The sequence below is a fragment of the Bombina bombina genome, chromosome 1 (assembly GCF_027579735.1).
Source record: "Bombina bombina isolate aBomBom1 chromosome 1, aBomBom1.pri, whole genome shotgun sequence".
In the NCBI taxonomy this organism is placed as follows: domain Eukaryota; kingdom Metazoa; phylum Chordata; class Amphibia; order Anura; family Bombinatoridae; genus Bombina; species Bombina bombina.
Window position 1 is genome coordinate 1,338,976,063 of NC_069499.1, and position 27,354 is coordinate 1,339,003,416.

The following is a 27,354-nucleotide window of genomic DNA, read 5'->3' on the forward strand; positions in this document are numbered from 1 at the left end:
TTCTCCACAGGTCGTTACCTCTTCTTGAATGCTATTGCAAATCAGCTACGGTACCCCAATAGCCACACGCACTACTTCAGCTGCACTATGCTTTACCTCTTTGCTGAGGCAAACACTGAAGCAATTCAGGAACAGATAACTAGGTAAGAAAGCAAGACGGATTTATTTTATTGGAGCAATATTCATATGGTTATTTCTTTCATGTAATTAGCAAGAGTCCATGAGCTAGTGACGTATGGGATATACATTCCTACCAGGAGGGGCAAAGTTTCCCAAACCTCAAAATGCCTATAAATACACCCCTCACCACACCCACAATTCAGTTTTACAAACTTTGCCTCCTATGGAGGTGGTGAAGTAAGTTTGTGCTAGATTCTACGTTGATATGCGCTCCGCAGCAAGTTGGAGCCCGGTTTTCCTCTCAGCGTGCAGTGAATGTCAGAGGGATGTGAGGAGAGTATTGCCTATTTGAATGCAGTTATCTCCTTCTACGGGGTCTATTTCATAGGTTCTCTGTTATCGGTCGTAGAGATTCATCTTTTACCTCCCTTTTCAGATCGACGATATACTCTTATTTATATACCATTACCTCTGCTGATTTTCGTTTCAGTACTGGTTTGGCTTTCTACAAACATGTAGATGAGTGTCCTGGGGTAAGTAAATCTTATTTTCTGTGACACTCTAAGCTATAGTTGGGCACTTTATTTATAAAGTTCTAAATATATGTATTCAAACATTTATTTGCCTTGACTCAGAATGTTCAACATTCCTTATTTTCAGACAGTCAGTTTCATATTTGGGATAATGCGTTTGAATCATTCATTTTTTCTTACCTTAAAAATTTGACTTTTTTTCCCTGTGGGCTGTTAGGCTCGCGGGGGCTGAAAATGCTTCATTTTATTGCGTCATTCTTGGCGCGGACTTTTTTGGCGCAAAAAATCTTTTCTGTTTCCGGCGTCATACGTGTCGCCGGAAGTTGCGTCATTTTTTGACGTCCTTTTGCGCCAAAAATGTCGGCGTTCCGGATGTGGCGTCATTTTTGGGCGTCGCTTTTGTCTCCACATTATTTCAGTCTCATTTTTTCTTTGCTTCTGGTTACTAGAAGCTTGTTTATTGGCATTTTTTCCCATTCCTGAAACTGTCATTTAAGGAATTTGATCAATTTTGCTTTATATGTTGTTTTTTCTCTTACATATTGCAAGATGTCTCACGTTGCATCTGAGTCAGAAGATACTTCAGGAAAATCGCTGTCTAGTGCTGGAACTACCAAAGCTAAGTGTATCTGCTGTAAACTTTTGGTAGCTATTCCTCCGGCTGTTGTTTGTATTAATTGTCATGACAAACTTGTTAAAGCAGATAATATTTCCTTTAGTAATGTACCATTGCCTGTTGCAGTTCCCTCAACATCTAAGGTGCAGAATGTTCCTGATAACATAAGAGATTTTGTTTCTGAATCCATCAAGAAGGCTATGTCTGTTATTTCTCCTTCTAGTAAACATAAAAAATCTTTTAAAACTTCTCTCTCTACAGATGAATTTTTAAATGATCATCATTCTGATTCTGATGACTCTTATGGTTCAGAGGATTCTGTCTCAGAGATTGATGCTGATAAATCTTCATATTTATTTAAAATGGAATTTATTCGTTCTTTACTTAAAGAAGTACTAATTGCTTTAGAAATAGAGGATTCTGGTCCTCTTGATACTAATTCTAAACGTTTAGATAAGGTGTTTAAATCTCCTGTGGTTATTCCAGAAGTTTTTCCTGTTCCTAATGCTATTTCTGAAGTAATTTCCAGAGAATGGGATAAATTGGGTAATTCATTTACTCCTTCTAAACGTTTTAAGCAATTATATCCTGTGCCGTCTGACAGATTAGAATTTTGGGACAAAATCCCTAAAGTTGATGGGGCTATTTCTACCCTTGCTAAACGTACTACTATTCCTACGTCAGATGGTACTTCGTTTAAAGATCCTTTAGATAGGAAAATTGAATCCTTTCTAAGAAAAGCTTATCTGTGTTCAGGTAATCTTCTTAGACCTGCTATATCTTTGGCTGATGTTGCTGCAGCTTCAACTTTTTGGTTGGAGACTTTAGCACAACAAGTAACAGATCATGATTCTCATAATATTATTCTTCTTCTTCAGCATGCTAATAATTTTATCTGTGATGCCATTTTTGATATTATCAGAGTTGATGTCAGGTTTATGTCTCTAGCTATTTTAGCTAGAAGAGCTTTATGGCTTAAAACTTGGAATGCTGATATGGCTTCTAAATCAACTCTACTTTCCATTTCTTTCCAGGGTAACAAATTATTTGGTTCTCAGTTGGATTCCATTATCTCAACTGTTACTGGTGGGAAAGGAACTTTTTTACCACAGGATAAAAAATCTAAGGGTAAAAACAGGGCTAATAATCGTTTTCGTTCCTTTCGTTTCAACAAAGAACAAAAGCCTGATCCTTCATCCCCAGGAGCAGTTTCAGTTTGGAAACCATCTCCAGTCTGGAATAAATCCAAGCCTTCTAGAAAGGCAAAGCCTGCTTCTAAGTCCACATGAAGGTGCGGCCCTCATTCCAGCTCAGCTGGTAGGGGGCAGGTTACGTTTTTTCAAAGAAATTTGGATCAATTCTGTTCACAATCTTTGGATTCAGAACATTGTTTCAGAAGGGTACAGAATTGGTTTCAAGATGAGACCTCCTGCAAAGAGATTTTTTCTTTCCCGTGTCCCAGTAAATCCAGTGAAAGCTCAAGCATTTCTGAATTGTGTTTCAGATCTAGAGTTGGCTGGAGTAATTATGCCAGTTCCAGTTCTGGAACAGGGGATGGGGTTTTATTCAAATCTTTTCATTGTACCAAAGAAGGAGAATTCCTTCAGACCAGTTCTGGATCTAAAAATATTGAATCGTTATGTAAGGATACCAACGTTCAAAATGGTAACTGTAAGGACTATCTTGCCTTTTGTTCAGCAAGGGCATTATATGTCCACAATAGATTTACAGGATGCTTATCTGCATATTCCGATTCATCCAGATCATTATCAGTTCCTGAGATTCTCTTTTCTGGACAAGCATTACCAGTTTGTGGCTCTGCCGTTTGGCCTAGCTACAGCTCCAAGAATTTTTACAAAGGTTCTCGGTGCCCTTCTGTCTGTAATCAGAGAACAGGGTATTGTGGTATTTCCTTATTTGGACGATATCTTGGTACTTGCTCAGTCTTTACATTTAGCAGAATCTCATACGAATCGACTTGTGTTGTTTCTTCAAGATCATGGTTGGAGGATCAATTTACCAAAAAGTTCATTGATTCCTCAGACAAGGGTAACTTTTCTGGGTTTCCAGATAGATTCAGTGTCCATGACTCTGTCTTTAACAGACAAGAGACGTCTAAAATTGATTTCAGCTTGTCGAAACCTTCAGTCACAATCATTCCCTTCGGTAGCCTTATGCATGGAAATTCTAGGTCTTATGACTGCTGCATCGGACGCAATCCCCTTTGCTCGTTTTCACATGCGACCTCTTCAGCTCTGTATGCTGAATCAATGGTGCAGGGATTACACAAAGATATCTCAATTAATATCTTTAAAACCGATTGTACGACACTCTCTAACGTGGTGGACAGATCACCATCGTTTAATTCAGGGGGCTTCTTTTGTGCTTCCGACCTGGACTGTAATTTCAACAGATGCAAGTCTCACAGGTTGGGGAGCTGTGTGGGGATCTCTGACGGCACAAGGAGTTTGGGTATCTCAGGAGGTGAGATTACCGATCAATATTTTGGAACTCCGTGCAATTTTCAGAGCTCTTCAGTCTTGGCCTCTTCTGAAGAGAGAATCGTTCATTTGTTTTCAGACAGACAATGTCACAACTGTGGCATACATCAATCATCAAGGAGGGACTCACAGTCCTCTGGCTATGAAAGAAGTATCTCGAATTCTGGTTTGGGCGGAATCCAGCTCCTGTCTAATCTCTGCGGTTCATATCCCAGGTATAGACAATTGGGAAGCGGATTATCTCAGTCGCCAAACGTTGCATCCGGGCGAATGGTCTCTTCACCCAGAGGTATTTCTTCAGATTGTTCAAATATGGGAGCTTCCAGAAATAGATCTGATGGCGTCTCATCTAAACAAGAAACTTCCCAGGTATCTGTCCAGATCCCGGGATCCTCAGGCGGAAGCAGTGGATGCATTATCACTTCCTTGGAAGTATCATCCTGCCTATATCTTTCCGCCTCTAGTTCTTCTTCCAAGAGTAATCTCCAAGATTCTGAAGGAATGCTCGTTTGTTCTGCTGGTAGCTCCGGCATGGCCTCACAGGTTTTGGTATGCGGATCTTGTCTGGATGGCCTCTTGCCATCCGTGGACTCTTCCGCTATGACCAGACCTTCTGTCGCAAGCTCCTTTTTTCCATCAGGATCTCAAATCCTTAAATTTAAAGGTATGGAGATTGAACGCTTGATTCTTGGTCAAAGAGGTTTCTCTGACTCTGTGATTAATACTATGATACAGGCTCGTAAATCTGTATCCAGAGAGATATATTATAGAGTCTGGAAGACTTATATTTCTTGGTGTCTTTCTCATCATTTTTCTTGGCATTCTTTTAGAATTCCAAGAATTTTACAGTTTCTTCAGGATGGTTTAGATAAAGGTTTGTCCGCAAGTTCCTTGAAAGGACAAATCTCTGCTCTTTCTGTTCTTTTTCACAGAAAGATTGCTAATCTTCCTGATATTCATTGTTTTGTACAAGCTTTGGTTCGTATAAAACCTGTCATTAAGTCAATTTCTCCTCCTTGGAGTTTGAATTTGGTTCTAGGGGCTCTTCAAGCTCCTCCGTTTGAACCTATGCATTCATTGGACATTAAATTACTTTCTTGGAAAGTTTTGTTCCTTTTGGCAATCTCTTCTGCCAGAAGAGTTTCTGAATTATCTGCTCTTTCTTGTGAGTCTCCTTTTCTGATTTTTCATCAGGATAAGGCAGTGTTGCGAACTTCTTTTGAATTTTTACCTAAAGTTGTGAATTTCAACAACATTAGTAGAGAAATTGTGGTTCCTTCATTATGTCCTAATCCTAAGAATTCTAAGGAGAAATCGTTACATTCTTTGGATGTTGTTAGAGCTTTGAAATATGTTGAAGCTACTAAGTCTTTCCGAAAGACTTCTAGTTTATTTGTTATCTTTTCCGGTTCTAGAAAAGGCCAGAAAGCTTCTGCCATTTCTTTGGCATCTTGGTTGAAATCTTTAATTCATCTTGCCTATGTTGAGTCGGGTAAAACTCCGCCTCAAAGGATTACAGCTCATTCTACTAGGTCAGTTTCTACTTCCTGGGCGTTTAGGAATGAAGCTTCGATTGATCAGATTTGCAAAGCAGCAACTTGGTCCTCTTTGCATACTTTTACTAAATTCTACCATTTTGATGTATTTTCTTCTTCTGAAGCAGTTTTTGGTAGAAAAGTACTTCAGGCAGCGGTTTCAGTTTGAATCTTCTGCTTATGTTTTTCATTAAACTTTATTTTGGGTGTGGATTATTTTCAGCAGGAATTGGCTGTCTTTATTTTATCCCTCCCTCTCTAGTGACTCTTGCGTGGAAAGATCCACATCTTGGGTAATCATTATCCCATACGTCACTAGCTCATGGACTCTTGCTAATTACATGAAAGAAAACATAATTTATGTAAGAACTTACCTGATAAATTCATTTCTTTCATATTAGCAAGAGTCCATGAGGCCCACCCTTTTTTTGTGGTGGTTATGATTTTTGTATAAAGCACAATTATTCCAATTCCTTATTTTATATGCTTTCGCACTTTTTTATCACCCCACTTCTTGGCTATTCGTTAAACTGAATTGTGGGTGTGGTGAGGGGTGTATTTATAGGCATTTTGAGGTTTGGGAAACTTTGCCCCTCCTGGTAGGAATGTATATCCCATACGTCACTAGCTCATGGACTCTTGCTAATATGAAAGAAATGAATTTATCAGGTAAGTTCTTAAATTATGTTTTTTCGCTTCCGACTCAGTAACTCTAGATTTCACTCTTTTACTTAACAGGAATTACAACTAATTAAATTATATGCATATTATATTTGTGTATGTGTGTTTGTTATATATCAACAATTTAATACACAACATAAATGTTTTAAAAGCATTTAAGGAAATTTACACTGTTTCACAGTCCCTTTTTAGAAGCCTCTTATCTCTGCTACCTAGTTAGGGGGCTGATATGTTATGCTGAATGCAGATGCTAAAATGTTTTTTTTTTTTTTTTGTACCAGCATCTGCTAGTTTTTGAAAAGGCTGTCTTGATATGTTATGAAGTGGGGATAGCTTTACAGGCAAAAATATGAAGTTGATGTATGTGTAAGCTGCTATCAAATACAATATTTAAGGTGGTGAGAGTCCATGAGTTCTAACTATTGGGAATTTAGTACCTGGCAAAGAAAAGCTAGCTACTACTTAACTTTTAATCCCTCCTACTCCTTTGTAGTCTTTTCTTTGCCTCTCCAAGGAGAAGATGAAGACCTTGAGGTGCTGAAAAGAAGGGTGGGTTGTAAAAAGTGCTTCCCTTGAAGATAAAACTTTGAAGAGAAGGGCTTAGGGAGAGTACTGGGCCGTATAATGTAAATCTTCTGCAGGGGTCTTCTCAAGACTGCCGCAGGTGTTACTGGGACTGGTCCTTCAGCCTTCTCCTGTTAGGCCATACTACTGTTCTCTCAATGGAACTCCTCTACTGTTGGTTACAGTATTGGAGGGGCGCTCTCTAGTTTTGCAGCTGGGTAAGCACTTTCTCCCTCACAGCCCACCAGGCTATCAGTAGGTATATATAATTATGTATAGCATAACGTGAGGAATTAAAATTAAGCATTACAGTGCAGAGGACATGGGGCACCACTATACTTTGTAAGAGTGTAATGTTTGTACTGTGTTTAGTGTGGGACTAGTAAGACTGCTTTATTTCTTCTGCAAGATATACGGATTTCATCCTTACTTGTGGGATAGTAACCTCCTGCTAACAGGAAGTGGCAAAGAGCACCACAGCAGAGCTGTATATATAGCTCCTCCCTTCCCTCCACCCCCAGTCATTCACTTTGCCTGTGTTAGTAATAGGAAGAGGTAAAGTGAGGTGTTAGTTTTAGTTTCTCACTATTTCCACAGACAAGGGTTCCCTTCTGGGGAACTGTGTTGGATTCCATATCCATGAAGATTTTCTTGACAGAAGTCAAAGTTAAAGATTCTGAATACATGCCGAACCCTTCAGTCCAATCCTCGGACATCAGTGGCTCAGTGCATGGAAACAATAGGATTGATGGTGGCGGCAATGGACATCGTTCCTTTTGCTCGTTTTCATCTCAAACCACTACAGTTGAGCATGCTCTGGCAGTGGAATAAAGATTTTGCATATTTGTCTCCTCAGATAGACCTAGATCAGGAGACAAGAGACTCTCTTCTTTGATGGTTGTCGTCGGATTATCTGTTCTAGGGGGACGTGCTTCCGCAGACCCTCATGGGTGATAGTGACAACGGATGCCAGTCTTCTAGGTTGGGGTGCAGTCTGGAATTCCCTGAAGGCTCAGGGTGTGTGGACTCGGTCAGAGTCTCTACTTCCAATCAGTATTCTGGAGTTGAGAGCAATATTCAATGCGCTTCTGGCGTGTCCTCAGTTGGCTTCGGCCGAGTTCATCTGTTTTCAGTCGGACAACATCATGACTGTGGTTTACATCAATTATCAAGGGGGAACAAGGAGTCCCTTAGCGATGAAAGAAGTATCGTAGATATTTCAATGGGCAGAGGCTCACTCTTGTTATCTGTCAGCAATCTACATCCCAGGATTGGACAACTGGGCAGCGGATTTTTTAAGCAGACGTTTCATCCGGAGGAGTGGGAACTCCATCCGGAGGTCTTTGCCACTCTGATTCTCAGATGGGGCAGACAAGAATTGGATCTGATGGCGTCTCGTCAGAATCCCAAGCTCCCGAGATACGGATCCATGTCAAGGGATCCTCAGGCCGAACTGATAGATGCCTTAGCAGTACCTTGGTCGTTCAGCCTAGCTTGTGTGTTTCCACCGTTTGCTCTCCTTCGCCGGGTGATTGCTCGGATCAAATAGGAGAGAGCTTAGTAATTATAATCGCTCTTGCGTGGCCTCGCAGGACTTGGTATGCCGATCTAGTGGGCATGTCCTCGCTGCTGCCGTGGAGGCTTCCATTGAGGCAGGATCTTCTCATTCAGGGACTGTTTCAGCTCCCAAATCTAGTTTCTCTACAGTGGACTGCTTGGAGATTGAATGCTTGATTTTATCTAAGTGGGGGTTCTCTGATTCGGTCATTGATACTTTGATTCAGGCACGTTAGCCTGTTGCTAGAAGGATCTATCATAAGATATTGTGTAAATATCTTTATTGGTGTGAATCCAAGGGCTACTCATGGAGTAGGATTAAGATTCTTAGAATTCTGTCTTTTCTCCAAGGATTGGAGAAAGGGTTATCAGCTAGTTCTTTTTAGGGACAGATCTCTGCTTTGTCAATTTTACTTCTCAAACGTTTGGCAGATGTTCCATACGTTCAGTCTTTTTGTCAGGTTATGTCCAGAATCAAGCCTGTGTTTAGACCAATTGCTTCACCCTGGAGTTTGAATTTAGTGCTTAATGTACTTCAAGGGGTTCCGTTTGAACCTATGCATTCCATAGATATTAAGTTATCTTGGAAAGTTTTTTGGTTTATTTCTTGTAGAGTTTCTGAGCTTTCAGCGTTACAATGTGACTCGCCTTATCTTTCATTATGATGAGGTGGTTTTACGTACCAAACCTGGTTTTCTTCCTAAGGTTGGTTCAAATAAGAATATTAATTAGGAAATTGTAGTTCCTTCGTTATGTCCTAATCCTTCTTCTAAGAAGGAGCGTCGGTTGCATAACCTGGACGTGGTCCGTGCCCTGAAGTTTTACTTACAGGCGACTAAAGAATTTTGTCAATCTGCTTCTTTATTGTTGTTTTTTTCTGGAGAGTGTAGGGGCCAGAAAGCTACGGCTGCATCTTTCTTTTTGGCTGAAGACTATCATCTGTCTGGCATATGAGACTGTTGGACAGTAGCCTCCTGAAAGAATTACGGCTCATTCTTCTAGGGCTGTGGCTTCTCTTAGGCATTTAAAAATAATGCTTCTGTTTGCAAGGCTGCAACTTGGTCGTCTCTTCATAATTTTTCCAAATTTTATAAATTTGATACTTTTGCTTCTTCTGAGGCTGTTTTTGGGAGAAAAGTTCTTCAAGCAGTGGTGCCTTCCGTTTAGGTTCCTGTCTTGTCCCTCCCTTTCATCCGTGTCCTATAGCTTTGGTATTGGTATCCCACAAGTAAGCATGAAATCCGTGGACTTGTAAAAGAAAAGGAAATTTATACTTACCTGATAAATTTATTTCTTTTACGATATGACGAATCCACGGCCCACCCTGTCATTTTTAAGACAGGTATATATTTAGTTTTGTTAAACTTCAGTCACCTCTGCACCTTTAGCTTTTCCTTTCTCTTCCTAACTTCGGTCGAATGACTGGATTGGGAGGGAATGGAGGAGCTATTTATACAGCTCTGCTGTTGTGCTCTTTGCCACTTCCTGTCAGCAGGAGGATAAATCCCACAAGTAAGGATGAAATCCGTGGACTCGTCATATCGTAAAAGAAATAAATTTATCAGGCAAGCATAAATTTCTTTTTTCCCCTGCTACAAGAGTAGTGTTCTTAGGGACCTATATTAGATTCTCTATTGATGAAGATTTTTCTGACAGCGGTCAGGAAAAACAATTTCCTTTTGCCTCTCTCTTCAGGCTACTGCTCATCCTGTAGTGGCTCAATGTATGGATGTAATCGGTCTGATGGTGGCTTCTATGGACATCATTCCTTTTGCTCGATTCCTTTTGGGAGCTCTCCAGTTGTACATGCTCAGACAATGAAATGGCGACCATGCGGATCTATCTCTGAGAATAGAGTTAAATCAGTCTTCAAGGGACTTTCTCCTGTGGTGGATTTCTCAGGAACATCTGTCTCAGGGCACATGCTTTCGGAGACCTTCCTGGGTGATCGTGACCACGGACGCCAGTTTGCTGGGCTGGGGAGCAGTCTGGAACGCGTTAAATGCTCAGGGCCTTTGGACTTGGGAGGCGTCTGCTCTTCCCATCATCATCTTGAAGTTGAGGGCGATTTACAATGCTCTATTGGCTTGGCCTCAGTTGTCCTCAGCCCAGTTTATCAGGTTCCAGTCAGACAACATAACCTCTGTGGCTTACATCAATCACCAAGGAGGAACTCTGAGTTCCTTAGCCATGTAGGAGGTTACTCAGATTCTTCAGTGGGCAGAGACCCACAATTGCTGTCTATCTGCCATCCACATTCCAGGAGTAGACAACTGGGAAGCTGATCTTCTGATTAGACAGACTTTTCATCCCAGGGAGTGGGAACCTCCATCCATAGGTGTTTTCCAGCTTAGTCCTCAAATGGGGGGTGCCGGAGTTAGATTTGATGGCATCCCATCAGAACGCCAAGCTTCCAAGGTACGGTTGAAGGTCAAGAGATCCGCAGGCCGTTCTGATAGATGCTCTGGCGGTTCCTTGGGTTTTCAGGTTGGCATACCAGTTTTCTCTGTTTGCTCTCCTTCCACGAGTCATTGCATGTATCATACAGGAGAGGGCGCCGGTGATTCTTATAGCCCCTGCCTTACCTCGTAGGATCTGGTTTGCAGACCTAGTGGAGATGTCATCTCTCCCACCTTGGAGACTACCTCTGAGGAAGGACCTCCTGATTCAGGGTCCCTTCCTTCACCCAAATCTCATTTCTCTGAAGCTGACTAATTGGAGATTGAACGCTTAATTCTGTCTAAGCGTGGTTTTTCTGAGTCTGTCATTGAGACCGTGATTCAGGCTCGCAAGCCTGTTACTAGAAAGATTTACCATAAGATATGGCGTAAATATCTTTATTGGTGTAAATCCAAGGGCTACTCTTGGAGTAGAGTTAGAATTTCTAGAATTGTATCTTTTTTTCTCTTGTAAGGTGTATCCAGTCCACGGATCATCTATTACTTGTGGGATATTCTCATTCCCAACAGGAAGTTGCAAGAGGACACCCACAGCAGAGCTGTCTATATAGCTCCTCCCCTAACTGCCATACCCAGTCATTCTCTTGCAACTCTCAACAAACATGGAGGTAGTAAGAGAGAAGTGGTGAAATATAGCTGTTATTTTGCTTCAATCAAAAGTTTATTATTTTTAAATGGTACTGGAGTTGTACTATTTTGTTCCAGGCAGAAAAATAGAAGAATCTGCCTGTTATTTCTATGATCTTAGCAGGTTGTAACTAAGATCCATTGCTGTTCTCACACATGACTGAAGAGAGAGATAACTTCAGGGGGGGAAATGGCGTGCAGGTTATCCTGCTATGAGGTATGTGCAGTTAAGATTTTTCTAGAAGATGTGAATGCTAGAAAATGCTGCTGATGCCAAATTTATGTAAGGTAAGCCTGAATACAGTGATTTAATAGCGACTGGTATGCTTACTTTCTGAGGTAATACTCTTTTATATTTACAATATAAAACGTTTGCTGGCATGTTTAAACGTTTTTATATATACTTTGGTGATAAAACTTTATTGGGGCCTAGTTTTTTCCACATGGCTGGCTTAAATTTGCCTAGAAACATAAGAGGCTTTCCACTGTGTTACTATGAGTGGGAGGGGCCTAATTTAGCGCTTTTTTTGCGCAGTAACTTTTACAGACTGAGACATCCAGCTTCCTCCAGGAGTCCCCTGAATGCTATAGGACATCTCTAAAGGGCTCTTAGGCTTTCCAAAATCGTTTGTTGGGGAAGGTAGGCACACAGCAAGGCTGTGGCAGTTTGGTGTGACTGTTAAAAAAAAAAGTATCATTTTTTTGATCCGTTTTTTGAACTAAGGGGTTAATCATCCATTTGCAAGTGGGTGCAATGCTCTGTTAGCTTATTATACACACTGTAAAAATTTCGTTTGATTTACTGCCTTTTTTCAAATTCTGACAAAATTTGTTTCTCTTTAAGGCACAGTACCGTTTCTTATATTTGCTTGTTAACTTGATTTAAAGTGTTTTCAAAGCTTGCTGGTCGTCTCATTGCTAGTCTGTACAAACATGTCTGACATAGAGGAAACTCCTTGTTCATTATGTTTAAAAGCCATTGTGGAACCCCCTCTTAGAATGTGTACCAAATGTACTGATTTCACTTTAAGCAATAAAGATCATATTCTGTCTTTAAAAAATGTATCACCAGAGGAATCTGACGAGGGGGAAGTTATGCCGACTAACTCTCCCCACGTGTCAGATCCTTTGACTCCCGCTCAAGGGACTCACGCTCAAATGGCGCCAAGTACATCTAGGGCGCCCTTAGCGTTTACTTTACAAGACAAGGCGGCAGTCATGGATAATACACTGTCAGCGGTATTAGCCAGACTACCTGAATTTAGAGGAAAGCGAGATAGCTCTGGAGTTAGACGAAATACAGAGCATACTGACGCTTTAAGTGCTATGTCTGATACTGCCTCACAATATGCAGAAGCTGAAGAAGAGCTGCTTTCTGTGGGTGATGTTTCTGACTCAGGGAAGATGATGCTACCTGATTCTGATATCTCTACATTTAAATTTAAGCTTGAACACCTCCGCGTGTTACTCAGGGAGGTTTTAGCTGCTCTGAATGACTGTGATACAATTGCAGTGCCAGAGAAATTGTGTAGACTGGATAAATACTATGCAGTGCCGGTGTGCACTGATGTTTTTCCAATACCTAAAAGGTTTACAGAAATTATTACTAAGGAATGGGATAGACCAGGTGTGCCGTTCTCTCCCCCTCCTATTTTTAGAAAAATGTTTCCAATAGACGCCACCACACGGGACTTATGGCAGACAGTTCCTAAGGTGGAGGGGGCAGTTTCTACTCTAGCAAAGCGTACTACTATCCCTGTCGAGGACAGTTGTGCTTTCTTAGATCCAATGGATAAAAAGTTAGAGGGTTACCTTAAGAAAATGTTTATTCAACAAGGTTTTATCCTACAGCCCCTTGCATGCATTGCTCCTGTCACTGCTGCTGCGGCGTTCTGGTTTGAGTCTCTGGAAGAGGCTTTACAGGTAGCGACTCCATTGGATGACATACTTGACAAGAAAAGAGCACTTAAGCTAGCCAATTCTTTTGTTTCTGATGCCATTGTTCATTTGACTAAACTAACGGCTAAGAATTCTGGTTTTGCTATCCAGGCGCGCAGAGCGCTATGGCTGACGTTACTTCAAAGTCTAAGCTGCTTAACATTCCCTTCAAGGGGCAGACCCTATTCGGGCCTGGTTTGAAGGAGATTATTGCCGATATCACTGGAGGAAAAGGTCATGCCCTTCCTCAGGATAGGTCCAAATCAAGGGCCAAACAGTCTAATTTTCGTGCCTTTCGAAACTTCAAGGCAAGTGCGGCATCAACTTCCTCTAATGCAAAACAAGAGGGAACTTTTGCTCAGTCCAAGACGGTCTGGAGACCTAACCAGACCTGGAACAAGGGTAAGCAGGCCAAAAAGCCTGCTGCTGCTTCTAAGACAGCATGAAAGAACGGCCCCCTATCCCTTAACGGATCTAGTAGGGGGCAGACTTTCGCTCTTTGCCCAGGCGTGGGCAAGAGATGTCCAGGATCCCTGGGCGTTGGAAATTATATCCCAGGGATATCTTCTGGACTTCAAGGCTTCCCCCCCAAAAGGGAGATTTCAACTTTCACAATTATCTGCAAACCAGATAAAGAGAGGCATTCTTACACTGTGTACAAGACCTCCTAGTTATGGGAGTGATCCATCCAGTTCCAAAGGAGGAACAGGGACAGGGATTTTACTCAAATCTGTTTGTAGTTCCCAAAAAAGAGGGAACCTTCAGACCAATTTTGGATCTAAATATCTTAAACAAATTCCTCAGAGTTCCATCATTCAAGATGGAAACTATTCGTACCATCCTACCTATGATCCAGGAGGGTCAATACATGACTACAGTGGATTTAAAGGATGCTTATCTTCACATTCTGATACACAAAGATCATCATCGGTTTCTCAGGTTTGCCTTCCTAGACAGGCATTACCAGTTTGTAGCTCTTCCCTTTGGGTTAGCTACAGCCCCAAGAATTTTTACGAAGGTTCTGGGGTCGCTTCTGGCGGTCCTAAGGCCGCGGGGCATAGCAGTGGCCCCTTATTTAGACGACATCCTGATTCAGGCGTCAAACTTTTGTTTTTCTTCTCAGCCTTCTGTTAGAGGGGATTTACTGGTCTTATTTGCTCCTCCTAGATTTGGTCAGGATTCAAATGCTGATGCCTCTGATCCATCTTCAGAAGGGGAATATCTTCTGACGAACAGGACCTGATCAAAATTCGGAGGATACTTCATTTGAGTTTAAGCTTGAACATTTTCACACTTTAGGTGCTTGGGACTCTAGACCAGTAGAGGATAAATCTGTTGGTTTTAAAATTAAGTCCAGATGTCTTAAAGGGACACTGAACCCATTTTTTTTCTTTTGTGATTCAGATAGAGCATGCAATTTTAAGCAACTTTCTAATCCACTCCTATTACCAAATGTTCTTTATTCTCTTGGTATCTTTATTTGAAATGCAAGAATGTAAGTTTAGATGCCGGCCCATTTTTGGTGAACAACCTAGGTTGTCCTTGCTGATTGGTGGATAAATTCATCCACCAATCAAAAACTGCTGTCCAGAGTGCTGAACCAGGAAAAAGCTTAGATGCCTTATTTTTCATATAAAGATAGCAAGAGAACGAAGAAAAATTGATAATAGGAGCAAATTAGAAAGTCGCTTAAAATTGCATGCTCTATCTGAATCACCAAAGATAATTTTTGGGTTCAGTGTCCCTTTAAGTCTGTGGAATTTGAAATTCTTTCTAAAGAAAGGAACAAATCTGGTGTTCCTTTTCTTGTCTTCAAAATTTTAAAGGGATACTGAACCCAAATTTTTCTTTCGTCGTTGGTTGTTTTTTTTTCCCTATCAAAACTAGGTATTGATCTAGGTCCATTTTAGAATATTTCATGTCACCATTTCACTGCCAAATGTGATTATATAAAAAAACTAAAATTAACTTTTTCATAATCTTTGGGTTTCTCACTGAAATTTCCATACCACTTGTGCAATCATGACACAAATTGTTGTAAACGCTTCTCTGAGATCCTATTTATTTAGAAATAGCAGACATGCATGGCTTTGCCATTGCCTTTTGGTAATTAGAAGTCTGCTAATTGCAGCTGCGCACCACACGTCTATACTTCCTGACAGTGAAGGGGTTAATCGGGTAGCTTGTAAGGTTAATCTTAGCTTTAGTGTAGCTGACACTAACCACCCCCTGATCCCTCCCAAACAGCTGTTTCACACACTCTCACACACTGTTCACCACCATCTTAGGATTCTGGCAGACAGTGTGCCAATATGAAAATGTAAGGCTTTTTTGCCTTTTTTTTTTTGTGGTGTCTTCCAGTACCTATAAAAAAAAAATATTTTTTTTTAAGTTTCTGTAGATTTAGTGGTCCCTCCCCCCTCCCGCAATAATTAGTTGTGGATCCTCCACCCCACATTTTTTCTGTAGTGTAGGACCATCTCACTCCCTCCCTGGACTGGCCACCTGCCTCCGGTATTCCCTCCCACACCTCCCGGCACCAGCAGATGATCATTGCAGACGGTGACACACAGTGTCAATGTATGTAACGGTCTGGCCTCTGCCTTCATATGGAACTTGAACTCAGGAACTTGTAGCCGAGTCATATATATGTATATGTATATATGTAGTGCGGTACAATAAGCAAAGTACTGCGTAACGTATATATTCATCCTAATGGGTTTATGTTGTGTTATCGAATGTGCCATCGTTTTTTTATAGGAGTAATTATTTTTTTTTGCACTTCGTCTTTACTCTCATAGGGTTAGCGCATGTGCCATAGTTTTATTATGTTTTTTTTTTGCACTTTGGCTTTACTCATCGGGTTAGCACACGCTAGTCTATTATGCGCATGTCTCTTTTTGGCACGCAAAATCCCTTATAGTTGAGTTGTTTTCGCACACATTTCTCGATGCTGGTGACCATTGTTGACTATCAGATGTTAATGTGTCCAGTTTTTGGAAATTCGGCTTAGCACCCATTTTTTTATTAAAGCTTCATATTAAGGGGTCAGTTATTTCCTTTCCTATAGAGCTTTAAGTGGGGTTTAGTGTTTGATTGCATTATTTTGTTTAATGCCATTTTGGAGCGGTTTGATTCTCTCCCTAAATTTACCTTAGAAATTGCTTTAATCTAATGCTGCTTCTATAGGTATTAATGTTTTAAATGTGCAATGCTTTCCTTTGTGAAGTCTTCATGTCATCATTTGGGGGTTTAGACGTTTAAAGCTGGAGTTTGCCTTTTAGATTCTTCAGTTTTTTGTTTTTTTTTGGGGGGGGGGGGTTTCCTTCGGTTGTTTTTGCATGGAGGTGTTTAGCCTTGGTGGTGGTTCCGTCTATTCACCTTTATTTATATCTATGTATCCTTTACAATGTTACAGGGTTCAGCCCTTGTCTGTGGGGATTAATTTTTCTTGGTGCTTGAACTAGTAGCTCTTTATGGTGGGGGCTTCTTTTTGTTCATGATTCCTGATCTGTTATCTTTCAGATACAATAGATGGGGGGCTGTCTGGGGGGTTTCTGAAGGGCATAAGGAGTTTGGTTTCATTGGGAGGTGAGGTTACTAATTATTTTTCTACCCCATGCATTGTTCAGCTCCTGTCTGGGTTGGCCTCTTTTTAAAGAATCTTTTCTCCGGTTTTCAGATTGGACTTTGTTTCACCTGTAACTTGTATCTATCATCAAGGGGAATCTACAGTTTCCTTCTTATAAGGTTAGCAATCAAATATTGGGCAGAAATATTTTTTCTATTGACTTGGGATAGAATCAGATATTCTCTTAGAAACTGAACGAATAATTCAGAAACAGTTTTTTTTCCTGGCTTGCTAGTCTATTTGAAGGTCTGGAAGGCCATTTATTTCTCGGTTTTTCTTTATCCAGATTTCTGGCTATATTTTCTGTTTGGGTAAACGTTTATCCATCACTTCTTTTTAGGGTAAATTTTTCTGTCCTTTTTTGTTTCTGTAAAGAATGCTCATCTTTCTGACTTTCTTGGTTTGGTCCTATCCTGGCCTAGCATTAAGTTTCCTTCCTGGAACCTTTATATTAGTCTTGAGTTTTGTTTTTTTGTTTGTTGTTTTTTTGTTTTGTTTTTGTTTTGTTTTTTCATGTTTTCTCCTTCTGAACTGTTGTCTCAGGTGTGTGTTTGTTTTTTGGAAAGTCTTATCCTTCATCTAGCTATTAGAAGAATTTTTTCTTTCTTTTATCCTTTTTTTTTGGATAGGGTGATGTTTTCTGACTTTTTTTTTTTAGTTGGAACATTGTTGTTCCTTACTGTCTCTTTCCATAAGAATTATTCTGTTTATTATTTCTATTATTACTCGTGGACTCCACAGCTTGGATATTTGTTCCCATGAGTAATGGATAGTGTACTCTCATCACCTGTATAAATGAAAAAATAATTTATGCTTACCTGAAATTCATTTTTCATGGTGGTGAGAGTCCATGAGAACCCCACTCTTTTTGGCTCCCATGAGTAATAGATCATGGACTCGCACTACCGTGAATTAAATAAATTTATCAGGTAAGCTTAAATTGTTTTTGCCAATTCATTTTATGAAGTAGCCAGGTGGGGGCAGTGTAAAATTTTCTAATATAAAATTGTCTGTTATCCAAAGCACAAATTAATTGCATAATTTAACAAATGTATTTGATAATGTGTGCAATAAAAATATAATTTTTTTTTTTTTTTAATAGTAGCTCATTTTTAGTTCGTAAGTCCATAGGTGTCCATAACCACTAGGAGGAGGTCAAGAACCCTCACAAGAGCTTTAATCCCTCCCACTACCTCTTCCCACTCAGTTTGTTCTTGGCCTCTGAGAGAGGTTGAGAGAAGTGCACTGCAAGCAAGGTTTTATTATTTTCTATCTAATTATTTATTGGGAGCTCAAACCTGACTTGAGACCCAATTCCCTCTCTTCCTCCTTCACTCAGAGAAGACTCAAGGATTTCTCCAAGATTCTTAGTGAAATACGGGTAAAAGGAATACCTTAAAGGGACAGTCAAGTCCAAAAAACTTTCATGATTTAAATAGGGAATGCAATTTTAAACAACTTTCCAATTTACTTTTATCACCAATTTTGCTTTGTTTTCTTGGTATTAGTTGAAAGTTAATTCTAGGAGGTTCATATGCTAATTTCTTAGAACTTGAAGACTGCCTCTAAACTGAATGCATTTTGACCACTAGAGGGCATTAGTTCATGTGTTTCATATAGATAACATTGAGCTCATGCACATTGAGTTACCCTAGAGGAAGCACTGGTTGACTAAAATGCAAGTCTATCAAAAGATCTCAAATAAGGGGCATGCTTATTTGCTGAGGCATAGATACAAGGTAATCACAGTGGTAAAAAGTATTTCTATAACAGTGTTGGTTTTGCAAAACTGGGGAATGGGTAATAAAGGGATTATCTTTCTTTTTAAACAACAACAATAATTCTGGTGTTGACTTTCCCTTTAATTTAGGCATGTTATTACTCTCACTAGTATATTTCTCAGCCATAATTGCCCTCAGCGTGGCGGGGACCCCGTCTCTTAGCCTTTACCTGAGAGGTTGCTGGTATATCTGCAAGTATCTTCTGCAGTATGTTTACGTTTTTGTTTTGTTTTGTTTTTTTGTCTTATTACCCACAATATGTTATAGTCCTCGGTTTACTATATTCTCTCAGAACAAAAAAGCTACACTGTCTTTTAAGAAAAACGTTATTTGCCTTATGCAGTTAGTGGTTTAGCTCATGATGGATGAGGTTAGGGTTGGGGACACAAGGGGGATCAAAGTTTTTTTTTTATTTTATTTTTTTATTCGATGTGTATGGTGTGTTTTAGTGTGTTTTTTTCACATAATTTCAGACTTAGACTCTGAACCCACCCTTTGGCTCCCTTTATCTCTTTCTCAGGCTCTCCAAGGGACTAAATACTTTCTCTTGGCCTTTCTCCAGACCTTAATGCTATCTGGATCCAGTGTTAACCCTTTATATGTCCAGGAGTTTGAGTGCCCTCATAGGAGCTGCTGAGGGGTGGGTAATAGACAGACTCAGCCGAGGGAATTTTTTTTTCCTTTCTGAGGGTGAAGTCTCCTCTGAGGACTTTGATCCTATGCCTGAGGCTGCTAACATGTTTAAATTTAAAATGGACCATATGCTCTTCCTACTTCAGGATGTTTTGCACACCTTGGAGCTATCAGAACCAAATCCAGAGGATTCCAAACCTGTAAGTAAGTTGAATCAAGTTTTGGCAGCTTTGCATAAACTAAGGCTTTTGAAGCACCAGACTTGGTTACAGACTATGTAATCGTAGAATGAAGGTGCAAAATGAATGCCTGGCTTCTTTCAAACAGGTTAAAAAAACAAACAAATTTATCAGCCTGGGAAGTAGTTCCTCAATTTGATGGAGCCATTTCCACCTTAGCTAGACGAACTACTATTCCTATGGATGATAGTTCTTTGTTTAGGGGTCCAATGGATTGCAAATCTGAATCCTTGCTTAGGAAATTATCCCAATCGACTCTTCAGTTTAGACCTGAAGTTGCAATCACCTGTGTGGCCACTGTGGCATCCTTCTCGTGTGATTCTCTTTCTCAGATGGTTTCTGATCAATGTTCTGAAGATATTGCGAAGTGCATTAAAGTCGATAAAATGGCTAATTTTAGTTTGTGATGCAGTCTTTGACCGTAGTCACTACGGACGCAAGTCTGATTGCTTGGGGCGCTGTTTGGGAGTCTCGAAGGGCGCAGGGAGTATGGTTCCCTTTGAAAGCTAGGTTACCTATAAACATCCTAGAACTTGCAATTCTTCGGGCCCTTCAATCTTTGCCCCTTCTCAAACAAGAAAAAATTATTTTGAATCAGTCAAGTCAGACAACGTCACTGCCGCAGCATACATCAATCATCAGGGAGGGATGAATTACCAGGGGTATGGTCTCTTCTTAAAGATATGTTCAATCAATTAGTCCTGAAGTGGGATCTTCCAGAAATAGATCTCATGGTGTCCAAATTGAGCCGCAAACTTTAGGCTTATTGCTCCAGGTCAAGAGATCAAAGGCTCACATGATAGATGCTCTAGTCTGCCCTTGGAACTTTGATCTGGCCTATGTATTTCCTCCGTTTGTTGTCCTTTCAAGATTCATTGCAAGAATCAAACAGGAATTGGATTCTGTAATTATCTCTGGCGTGGCCCTGCAGAACTTGTTATGCGGACCTAATATATTTCTTCCTCCATGGGTTCTACCCTTAAGGAAAGATCTGCTTTCTCAATGACCGCTTGTATCATCCAGATCTCCAACCTCCACACCATCAAATTCAGAGATTTGACTAGTTCTTAAAAACAGAGGTTTCTCATATTCTGTTATCTCTACTTTACTGCAAGCCAGAAAGCCTTTTACACAGAAAATGTATCATAAAATTTAGAAAGCTTATTTACTTTGGTGTTCTTCTAGATGTTTCTCTTGGAAATCTTTTAGAATCCCTAGAATTCTTTACTACCTACAAGATGGAATAAATAAGGGATTATCGTCTAGTTCTTTAAAGGGTCAGAGTTTGGCATTATCTGTTTTGTTTCACAAAAAAATGGCCAAATTAACTGATCAAGCTTTTGTCCAAGCCTTGATGAGAATTCAACCTATTAGACCCATTTCTCCCCCCTTGGAATTTTAATCTTGTTCTTTCTGTTCTGCAAGCTTCCCCCTTTAAACCTATGCACTTCATGGACCTAAAGTTATGGTCATGGAAGGTTCTCTTTCTTCTACCCATTTATTCCACTAGAATAGTTCCTGCATTATCTGCCCTGTTTTCTGATCTCCCCTTCTTGATTTTTCATCAAGATAAAGCGGTCCTCTAGACTAAATATGATTTTCTATCGAAGGTGGTGTCTTCAGAAAATATTAATCAGGAAATTGTTTTCTTCTCTATGACCAAATCCTTCTAACCCTAAGGAACACCTACTTCACAATTTTGATGTAGTCAGTGACTTAAAATTCTATCTTCAGGCTACTAAATATTTTAGACAGACTTCTAACTTGTTTGTCCACTAAGGCATTTCGATCCCACCGCATTTTTACTAGATGGCCGATTAGTTCTTATTTGCATCTCTTAACCCTGCTTTTTGTCTTTCATACCTTTTCTATCTCTCTCCTCTGCTCGGCTATTTGTAAAATGAGTGGGGAGAGGAGGTGGGAGGGATTTGTGTTTGTGACCTCCTCCTAGTGGCAGGAAATATCTCACGTTATGGACAACTATGTACTCTCCTCATCCCGAACTGAAGAAATTTATCGGTGTATATATATATATATATTCTTTTTTTAGCCAGGTTGTCGGTAAAATCAGCCAAGTTGTGCACCCGCTAAAAAGGTCCTTGGGAGAACACTGAATAGATTCTGTTCCTTTCGTGAGTCTCAGACCAAGAGATCTTTCTCTGTCCAGAAGTTAGTCAACTTGGAAGCCTAATCCAATCTGGAACAAGTCTAAGCAGGACAAGAAGTCCCCTTCCAGTCCTAAATCGGCATGAAGGTGTAGCCCCTGATCCAGACTTATTGCTGGTAGGGGGAAGTAATCAGTTCCTTTGCCTTTTCAAGCAGTTTATCTCTTTTTCCTCCAATTGTGGCTCTGTCAAGTGTAATTGCTAGTCTTAAGCAAGTGGACATTTTGATGGTTCCTATAAGGCTGCCGAGTACTTGGTATGCATATCTGGTTCAGATGTCCAGTGCTCCACTATGGCATCTTCCTCGACGTCCATATCTGTTATCACAAGGTCCATTCTTGCATCAAAATCTCCAATCTGTTGGAGATTAACCAGTTAATTCTTGCCCAAATAGGTTTTTCCAATTTGGTGGTTAATACTCTTCCTAGTAACAGGTTTACAAGCTTGAATAAGATAAAGCATAAGGTAAGGAAGATTTATCTTTCCTGGTGTGTTGAAAGGTTTTAGTTGGCATTTGTTTAGTATTCTACAATTTCTTCAGGATGGGTTGCATAAGGAGGGTTTGTCTTTAAATACTTTAAAGGGTCATCTTTCTGCTCTTTCAATATTATTCCACCAGAAGATAGCTAGGCTTCCTGATATTCAAGCCTTTGTACATTCTTTATTCAAACTTGTCATAAAGCCAATTACCCCTTTGTAGATTTCGCAACACCAAGTTAAGATTCCATGATCTCCTCTGTTTGAACCAATCCATGAGTTGGATATTAAACTATTGTCTTGGAAGGTTTTGTTTGTTCTGGCTATTTCCTCAGCCAGAAGAGTATCTGAATTATGGCCACTTACTTATGAAGTGCCATATTTAGCTTTTCAACAAGATAAGGCTGTACTGCGTACCTATTATAATTTTTCACCTTAGATGGTAACTTCAGAAAACATTATCCAGGAGTTACTTTGTTTTTGTGCAAATCCAAAGAATTCAAGGGAGCAGTTATTGCATAATTTAGATGTGGTTAGTGCTTTAAAATCTAATCTGCAAGCCACTTGTCAGTTTAAACAATCTTCCAGGTAGTTCTCTTTTTGGGTAAGTGTAAGGGCCAAGCAGCTACCTTGTCATCTTTACCCTCTTGGCTAAATAATTTGTTTCCTAAAGCTTACTTGGAGTTGAGGCAGTCTCCTCCTCCTAAGTATCACAGCTCAGCTTTAGTGGGTCAGATTTGTAAGGTAGCAACTTGGTCGTCATTACATACTTTTTCCAAATTCTACCTTTTTTTTTGTTTGTTTTTTTGTCTCTGCTGAGGCTGCTTTTTGCAGTTCTTCAGGCCATAGTCTCTAGTTAATAGGTGTCTGCTTTTATTTTGTCCCACCCATTTTTTGTGGACTCCTCAGCTTTAGTATTCCAAATAGTAAGGACTTGTGGACTCTCACCACCTTAGGAAAGAAAACATAATTTATTCTTTACCTGATTATTTTTTCTTGGTGAGTTTCTAGTTGGTGGCAATTCTAGTTTGCACCTCTTTACCCTACACTATCTTTCCTACTTTCCAGTTTCTTCTCTTAGCTATACGATAAACTACAAGGTACAGGGAGTAGGAGAGAATAACGGTTCTGGTGTAGGGTGTCTTTGCTTCCTGGTGGCCAGGTACTGAATTCCCAGTTTAGAACTCGTGGACTCTTAACACCAAGGAAGAAATTATTTTATCAGGTAAGCATAAATTGTCTTTATATTTTTGTATAGTACATATAATTAATTTAAAGTGCTTACTTTAAAAAGATGTATATACAAAATACATTTTAAAGCACTTAAAACTCACTTTACTAACACAATGTGCATTTTTTTTCTTTCTCAAATCAGGCCAGGACTAAGCCACTTAAAAACTTTGAGTGTTTATTTGGTTTGATTACAGAAAATTTGTACTTTCTATATTTGTCCACTGCTTTAAGCAGCAATTTTGCAAAGTTTCTGCAACTGAGCTCCAAGCTTTAGGGAGTGTTAGAACAAGCACAATTCTATCTAGTTGTTGGGAAAATGCATTTGTAAGTCTAGTAAAAATGTATTTTTTTATATATAAATATATATTTATATCTTGTTAGGGTTCTCTTGGAGCGGTTGATAGTGAACAGACCACACCCATGGGGCCTCCTTATCACATTTATTGAGCTGATCAAAAACCCTGCCTTCAAATTTTGGAACCATGAATTTGTTCACTGTGCACCAGAAATTGAAAAGTAAGTATTTTTATAACTACAGTTATAACAATGTGCATGTGCTTATGTCTTGGTAACTTGTGATTCTGCTTCTGTACTGAAGGTCTTCTCAATTTCTATGTTTCTATACTGGCCATGTATAGCAATGTTTGTTGCAGCTGCAACTCTAGGGTTTCCTGGCGTAGTGATTTCATGGACAAAAGTGTTGCCACAGAAATCATTGGCTTTAGTTTTGTGCTCCCATCCCTTACATATAGCAGAATGGAGTGGGTGTTGGAGGTAAAATTGAGAGGTTATGGTTAGTATTGGTAGCATACTGATACATTTTATGTTAGGCATGATGTTTCTAAAATACACACCCAGGCTGAGGCACATCACAAACTTTTTAAAATACAGAAGGATGCCGCTTTTATGGCTTATTTTCTTACCAGTCTGCTTTTTAAGAGTTCAGTGATTTATTTGTAGCTGAAGTTAAATATATAGAAACTTATGTGGTTAGCAGAACCAATTTCTATATCATCTTGTGTATCTAAATAGTTTACAAAATGTCTTTCTACTGTGTTTGCTAAAAACCTTGAGGGGTAAAAGTTGTTTCAGGTTTGCATTATTGCTATGTATCTTTAATCAGATTGACCCAGATACCATACTCCACTATCACACTTTTTTTTTTTTTTTGTTGAAATTTTATTTGGGGCACCACTGTGTTTACCTTTTTTCTACTGCTATTATTATATTTTATCCTTTTGACCAAAGCTTCGGCTGCCGTTTGATTTATTTTATGTTCAGTGTTTATACAAATTACATGATCTTGTATTAAAAATGCTTGCAAAATGCTAAATAAAAAAGGTGTTTGCCCAACTTCCACTATGCATGCTTCTACAGCTATATGCATAAAAATGTGCGCACACATTTGCTTGATGGAGTGGTGTGTGTATAAATCAGAGGACTTCCAGACTCTGGTGAATATAAAATAAGGTGTGGTGCTCTGACAGATGTGCAATATCAGGCATGTTTACATTGATGTATTAATATTATGACGCTGAACCAAAAATCCATATTAAAGTATTGTTAGACCCATACATTAACTGAAAATCATTTAGGGATGCAGGGGTGCCAAGAATATATATAGAGCTATAATTCAGATACAAAAATGAAATATAATCCTCTGGCACACACTTATATTAAGTAGGTCAAATAGTGGGGCCTAAAAATTGAACAGTTAAGTGTTAACATAACACTAGTATAAAATCAATTAAAAAAGGACAAAATTAACAGGGGGAATGAAATACGAATCTATCAATTATGAATAACAATCATAAGACTATGACATTAAGGATGAATCCTATTAGGAGAAGTTTTCATGGACAGAGAGGCCCATTGTGTAGCACCCAGCGACACAATCAAAAAGTTCCCTATCACAAATTAGGCTAAGATTACGTGAATCCCACAAGCAGTGGGCAATAAGGGGGCTTAACAGTATACTGTCGCTTGGTGTTCATACACAATTATTGAAAAAGGTAGGGCATCGATCGCCCTGATGACCCAAAATATACTGGTCACAAAACAACCTCCTAGCACTCTTGTTCAAAAACCAGAATTATGTCCCAGACAGGCGAAAGCCTGACACGCGTTTCGGCTGAGCTTTTTCGAATGTGTGGGCGGCCCCACCATCGGCCTCAATTTATGTCTTCATTGTCCAATCGGAATTCAAGTATATTGACACACCACCTATTTAACCTACTTAGTATAAGTGTGAGCCAGAGGATTATATTTCTTTTTTGTCTTTGAAGTTTTTACATTGATGTTTTCTTTATGTATGTGGAGTCTGCTTTCTCTTTTTAGTCAGGATTTCACACTCCCACAAAGATAAGGAAGCAATCATTGTTGGTAATATCTTATTCACAGAAATGCATGGGTTAGCCTTTGAATGCCGTCATTCTGAATGTGAAGAGAATTATCAGTAACATTTTCTTTCCTTTATTGTTTAATCCATGGGAAAGCCAATAACAGCACTTAATAACTTTTATGCTATTTGAACTGGAAGCTTCCTAAAAGTTCTGCTCTTTGTACGTATGTGGAATAAGTGTGAAATTTATGCTTGCCCAGTCTGCTTTTTAAGTTGTATATGATTTTGTTTTACAAATAAGGAAATACTGCATACCCTTTTAGTACCGGTTACTGTTGTTGCAAGAGAGCAGGCTAATTTCTAAGAATTTTAGGCTTACAAGTCTGTTTTATTTTGCCAAATAAAGCTGGGGAGTTTCTTAAAGTATGTAATGCACTTATTGCGCTGTTAGGAAAAATAAAATGTATGCTTACCTGAGAAATTAGTTTCATGGTGGTGAGTCCACAAGCCATTTCACCTGGTATTCAACTACTGACCACTAGAAGGAGGCAAAGATACCTTTGCCACTACAGAAGTAGTTGAAGAATTGAGGTGCTCCAGATTCTACGTTAAGGTGTTTTCAGACCCAGTTATCCAGCCCATACAGAGGGGTGTATGGATTACTGGGTAGTGACACTATATTTCCCTATGGGATTTGTCACAAGCCTGCCACAGGTGTCATAGGAATCTGTCCCATAGCAGCCTCCTGTTGGGTCATTGTCCTACTGCTTTCAAAATCTGGATGGGTTTGTCTACTGGAGTTTTTTTTCTGAAGCTGTTAAGCATCTGTTGAGGTAAGTATACAACACTCACATAGCCCACAGGCTATTAGTAGATGCATTTTACTATGCATAGCACGTGTGTTTTAAAAAAATAAAAAAAAAATGCTGGTTTGCAAATCTGATCTGCAGAAACTTCATTATTAAAAACCCAAAAGGTGGAAACTAATCTGGAAGAATGTGCTGAAATGAGTTTTGAGTAGAGAATTACCAAACTCCAAGTAAGTCTTATGATTATGTTCTTTAAACAAGAAGCTAAGGTAACAGCTGTTTCTGAACTGTAACGTGGACCAGAAGGAAGAGTAAACTAGAGGATTTGTGGCTTTTAAAAAAGAATTGCCTCTTGTGCAAGGAGGAGGTGACGTAATTAGGTGTCTGATAAAGATTCTTCTATCAAGATTTTTTTGTTTTGAAGTCAGAGCAGGCTTGCTCTGATCTCTCATCGCAGTCTGGGTCTAGCCATACTCCACATTAGTCTCTTCAGTAGGGCAGTGGTGGCTTTAAAGCAGTTAGGAACTTGTGAGGTGGGCTTTGCTGAGTTTTCATAACATGTTGGTGCCATGGTATAGAAAGCCTGAGTAGGTTTACTTTAGTCTTTCTTTGTTTCACAGGTCTCTGTGAGGAGCGGCATCCTCTCATGCCGGGTGAGCTGTCCTCCTGCCGGACAGCTGGAAACAGGTAAATGCTTGGTCTTCTATGTTTGAGACACACACACTTTTTAAAGGTTTTCTACTGCATTATTCTGGGACATATATATCTTGAGACAGGATATCATAGGCAGGACGCAGGCACTTATTGTGACTTTAGGAGACTAGGGGTTAATACTTTTTGGAAGTATCCCTGACTTGTTGTTTTTTTTGTACTTTAGCTCAACATTTATTTTTCTCCTACATTGGTGTGTCCGG

The 27,354-nt window shown here is 39.6% G+C and overlaps 1 protein-coding gene across 1 annotated transcript in view; it reads left to right on the plus strand.

Moving 5' to 3' along the window:
• The window catches only part of CNOT1 (CCR4-NOT transcription complex subunit 1), a gene marked incomplete in the record, with an annotated part of 753,971 nt that overhangs the window by 695,174 nt on the left and 31,443 nt on the right, over positions 1 to 27,354 (plus strand). The window contains 2 exon segments of the mRNA XM_053702424.1: positions 11 to 143; positions 23,672 to 23,806. Coding sequence (XP_053558399.1) covers positions 11 to 143; positions 23,672 to 23,806 — 268 coding nt within the window.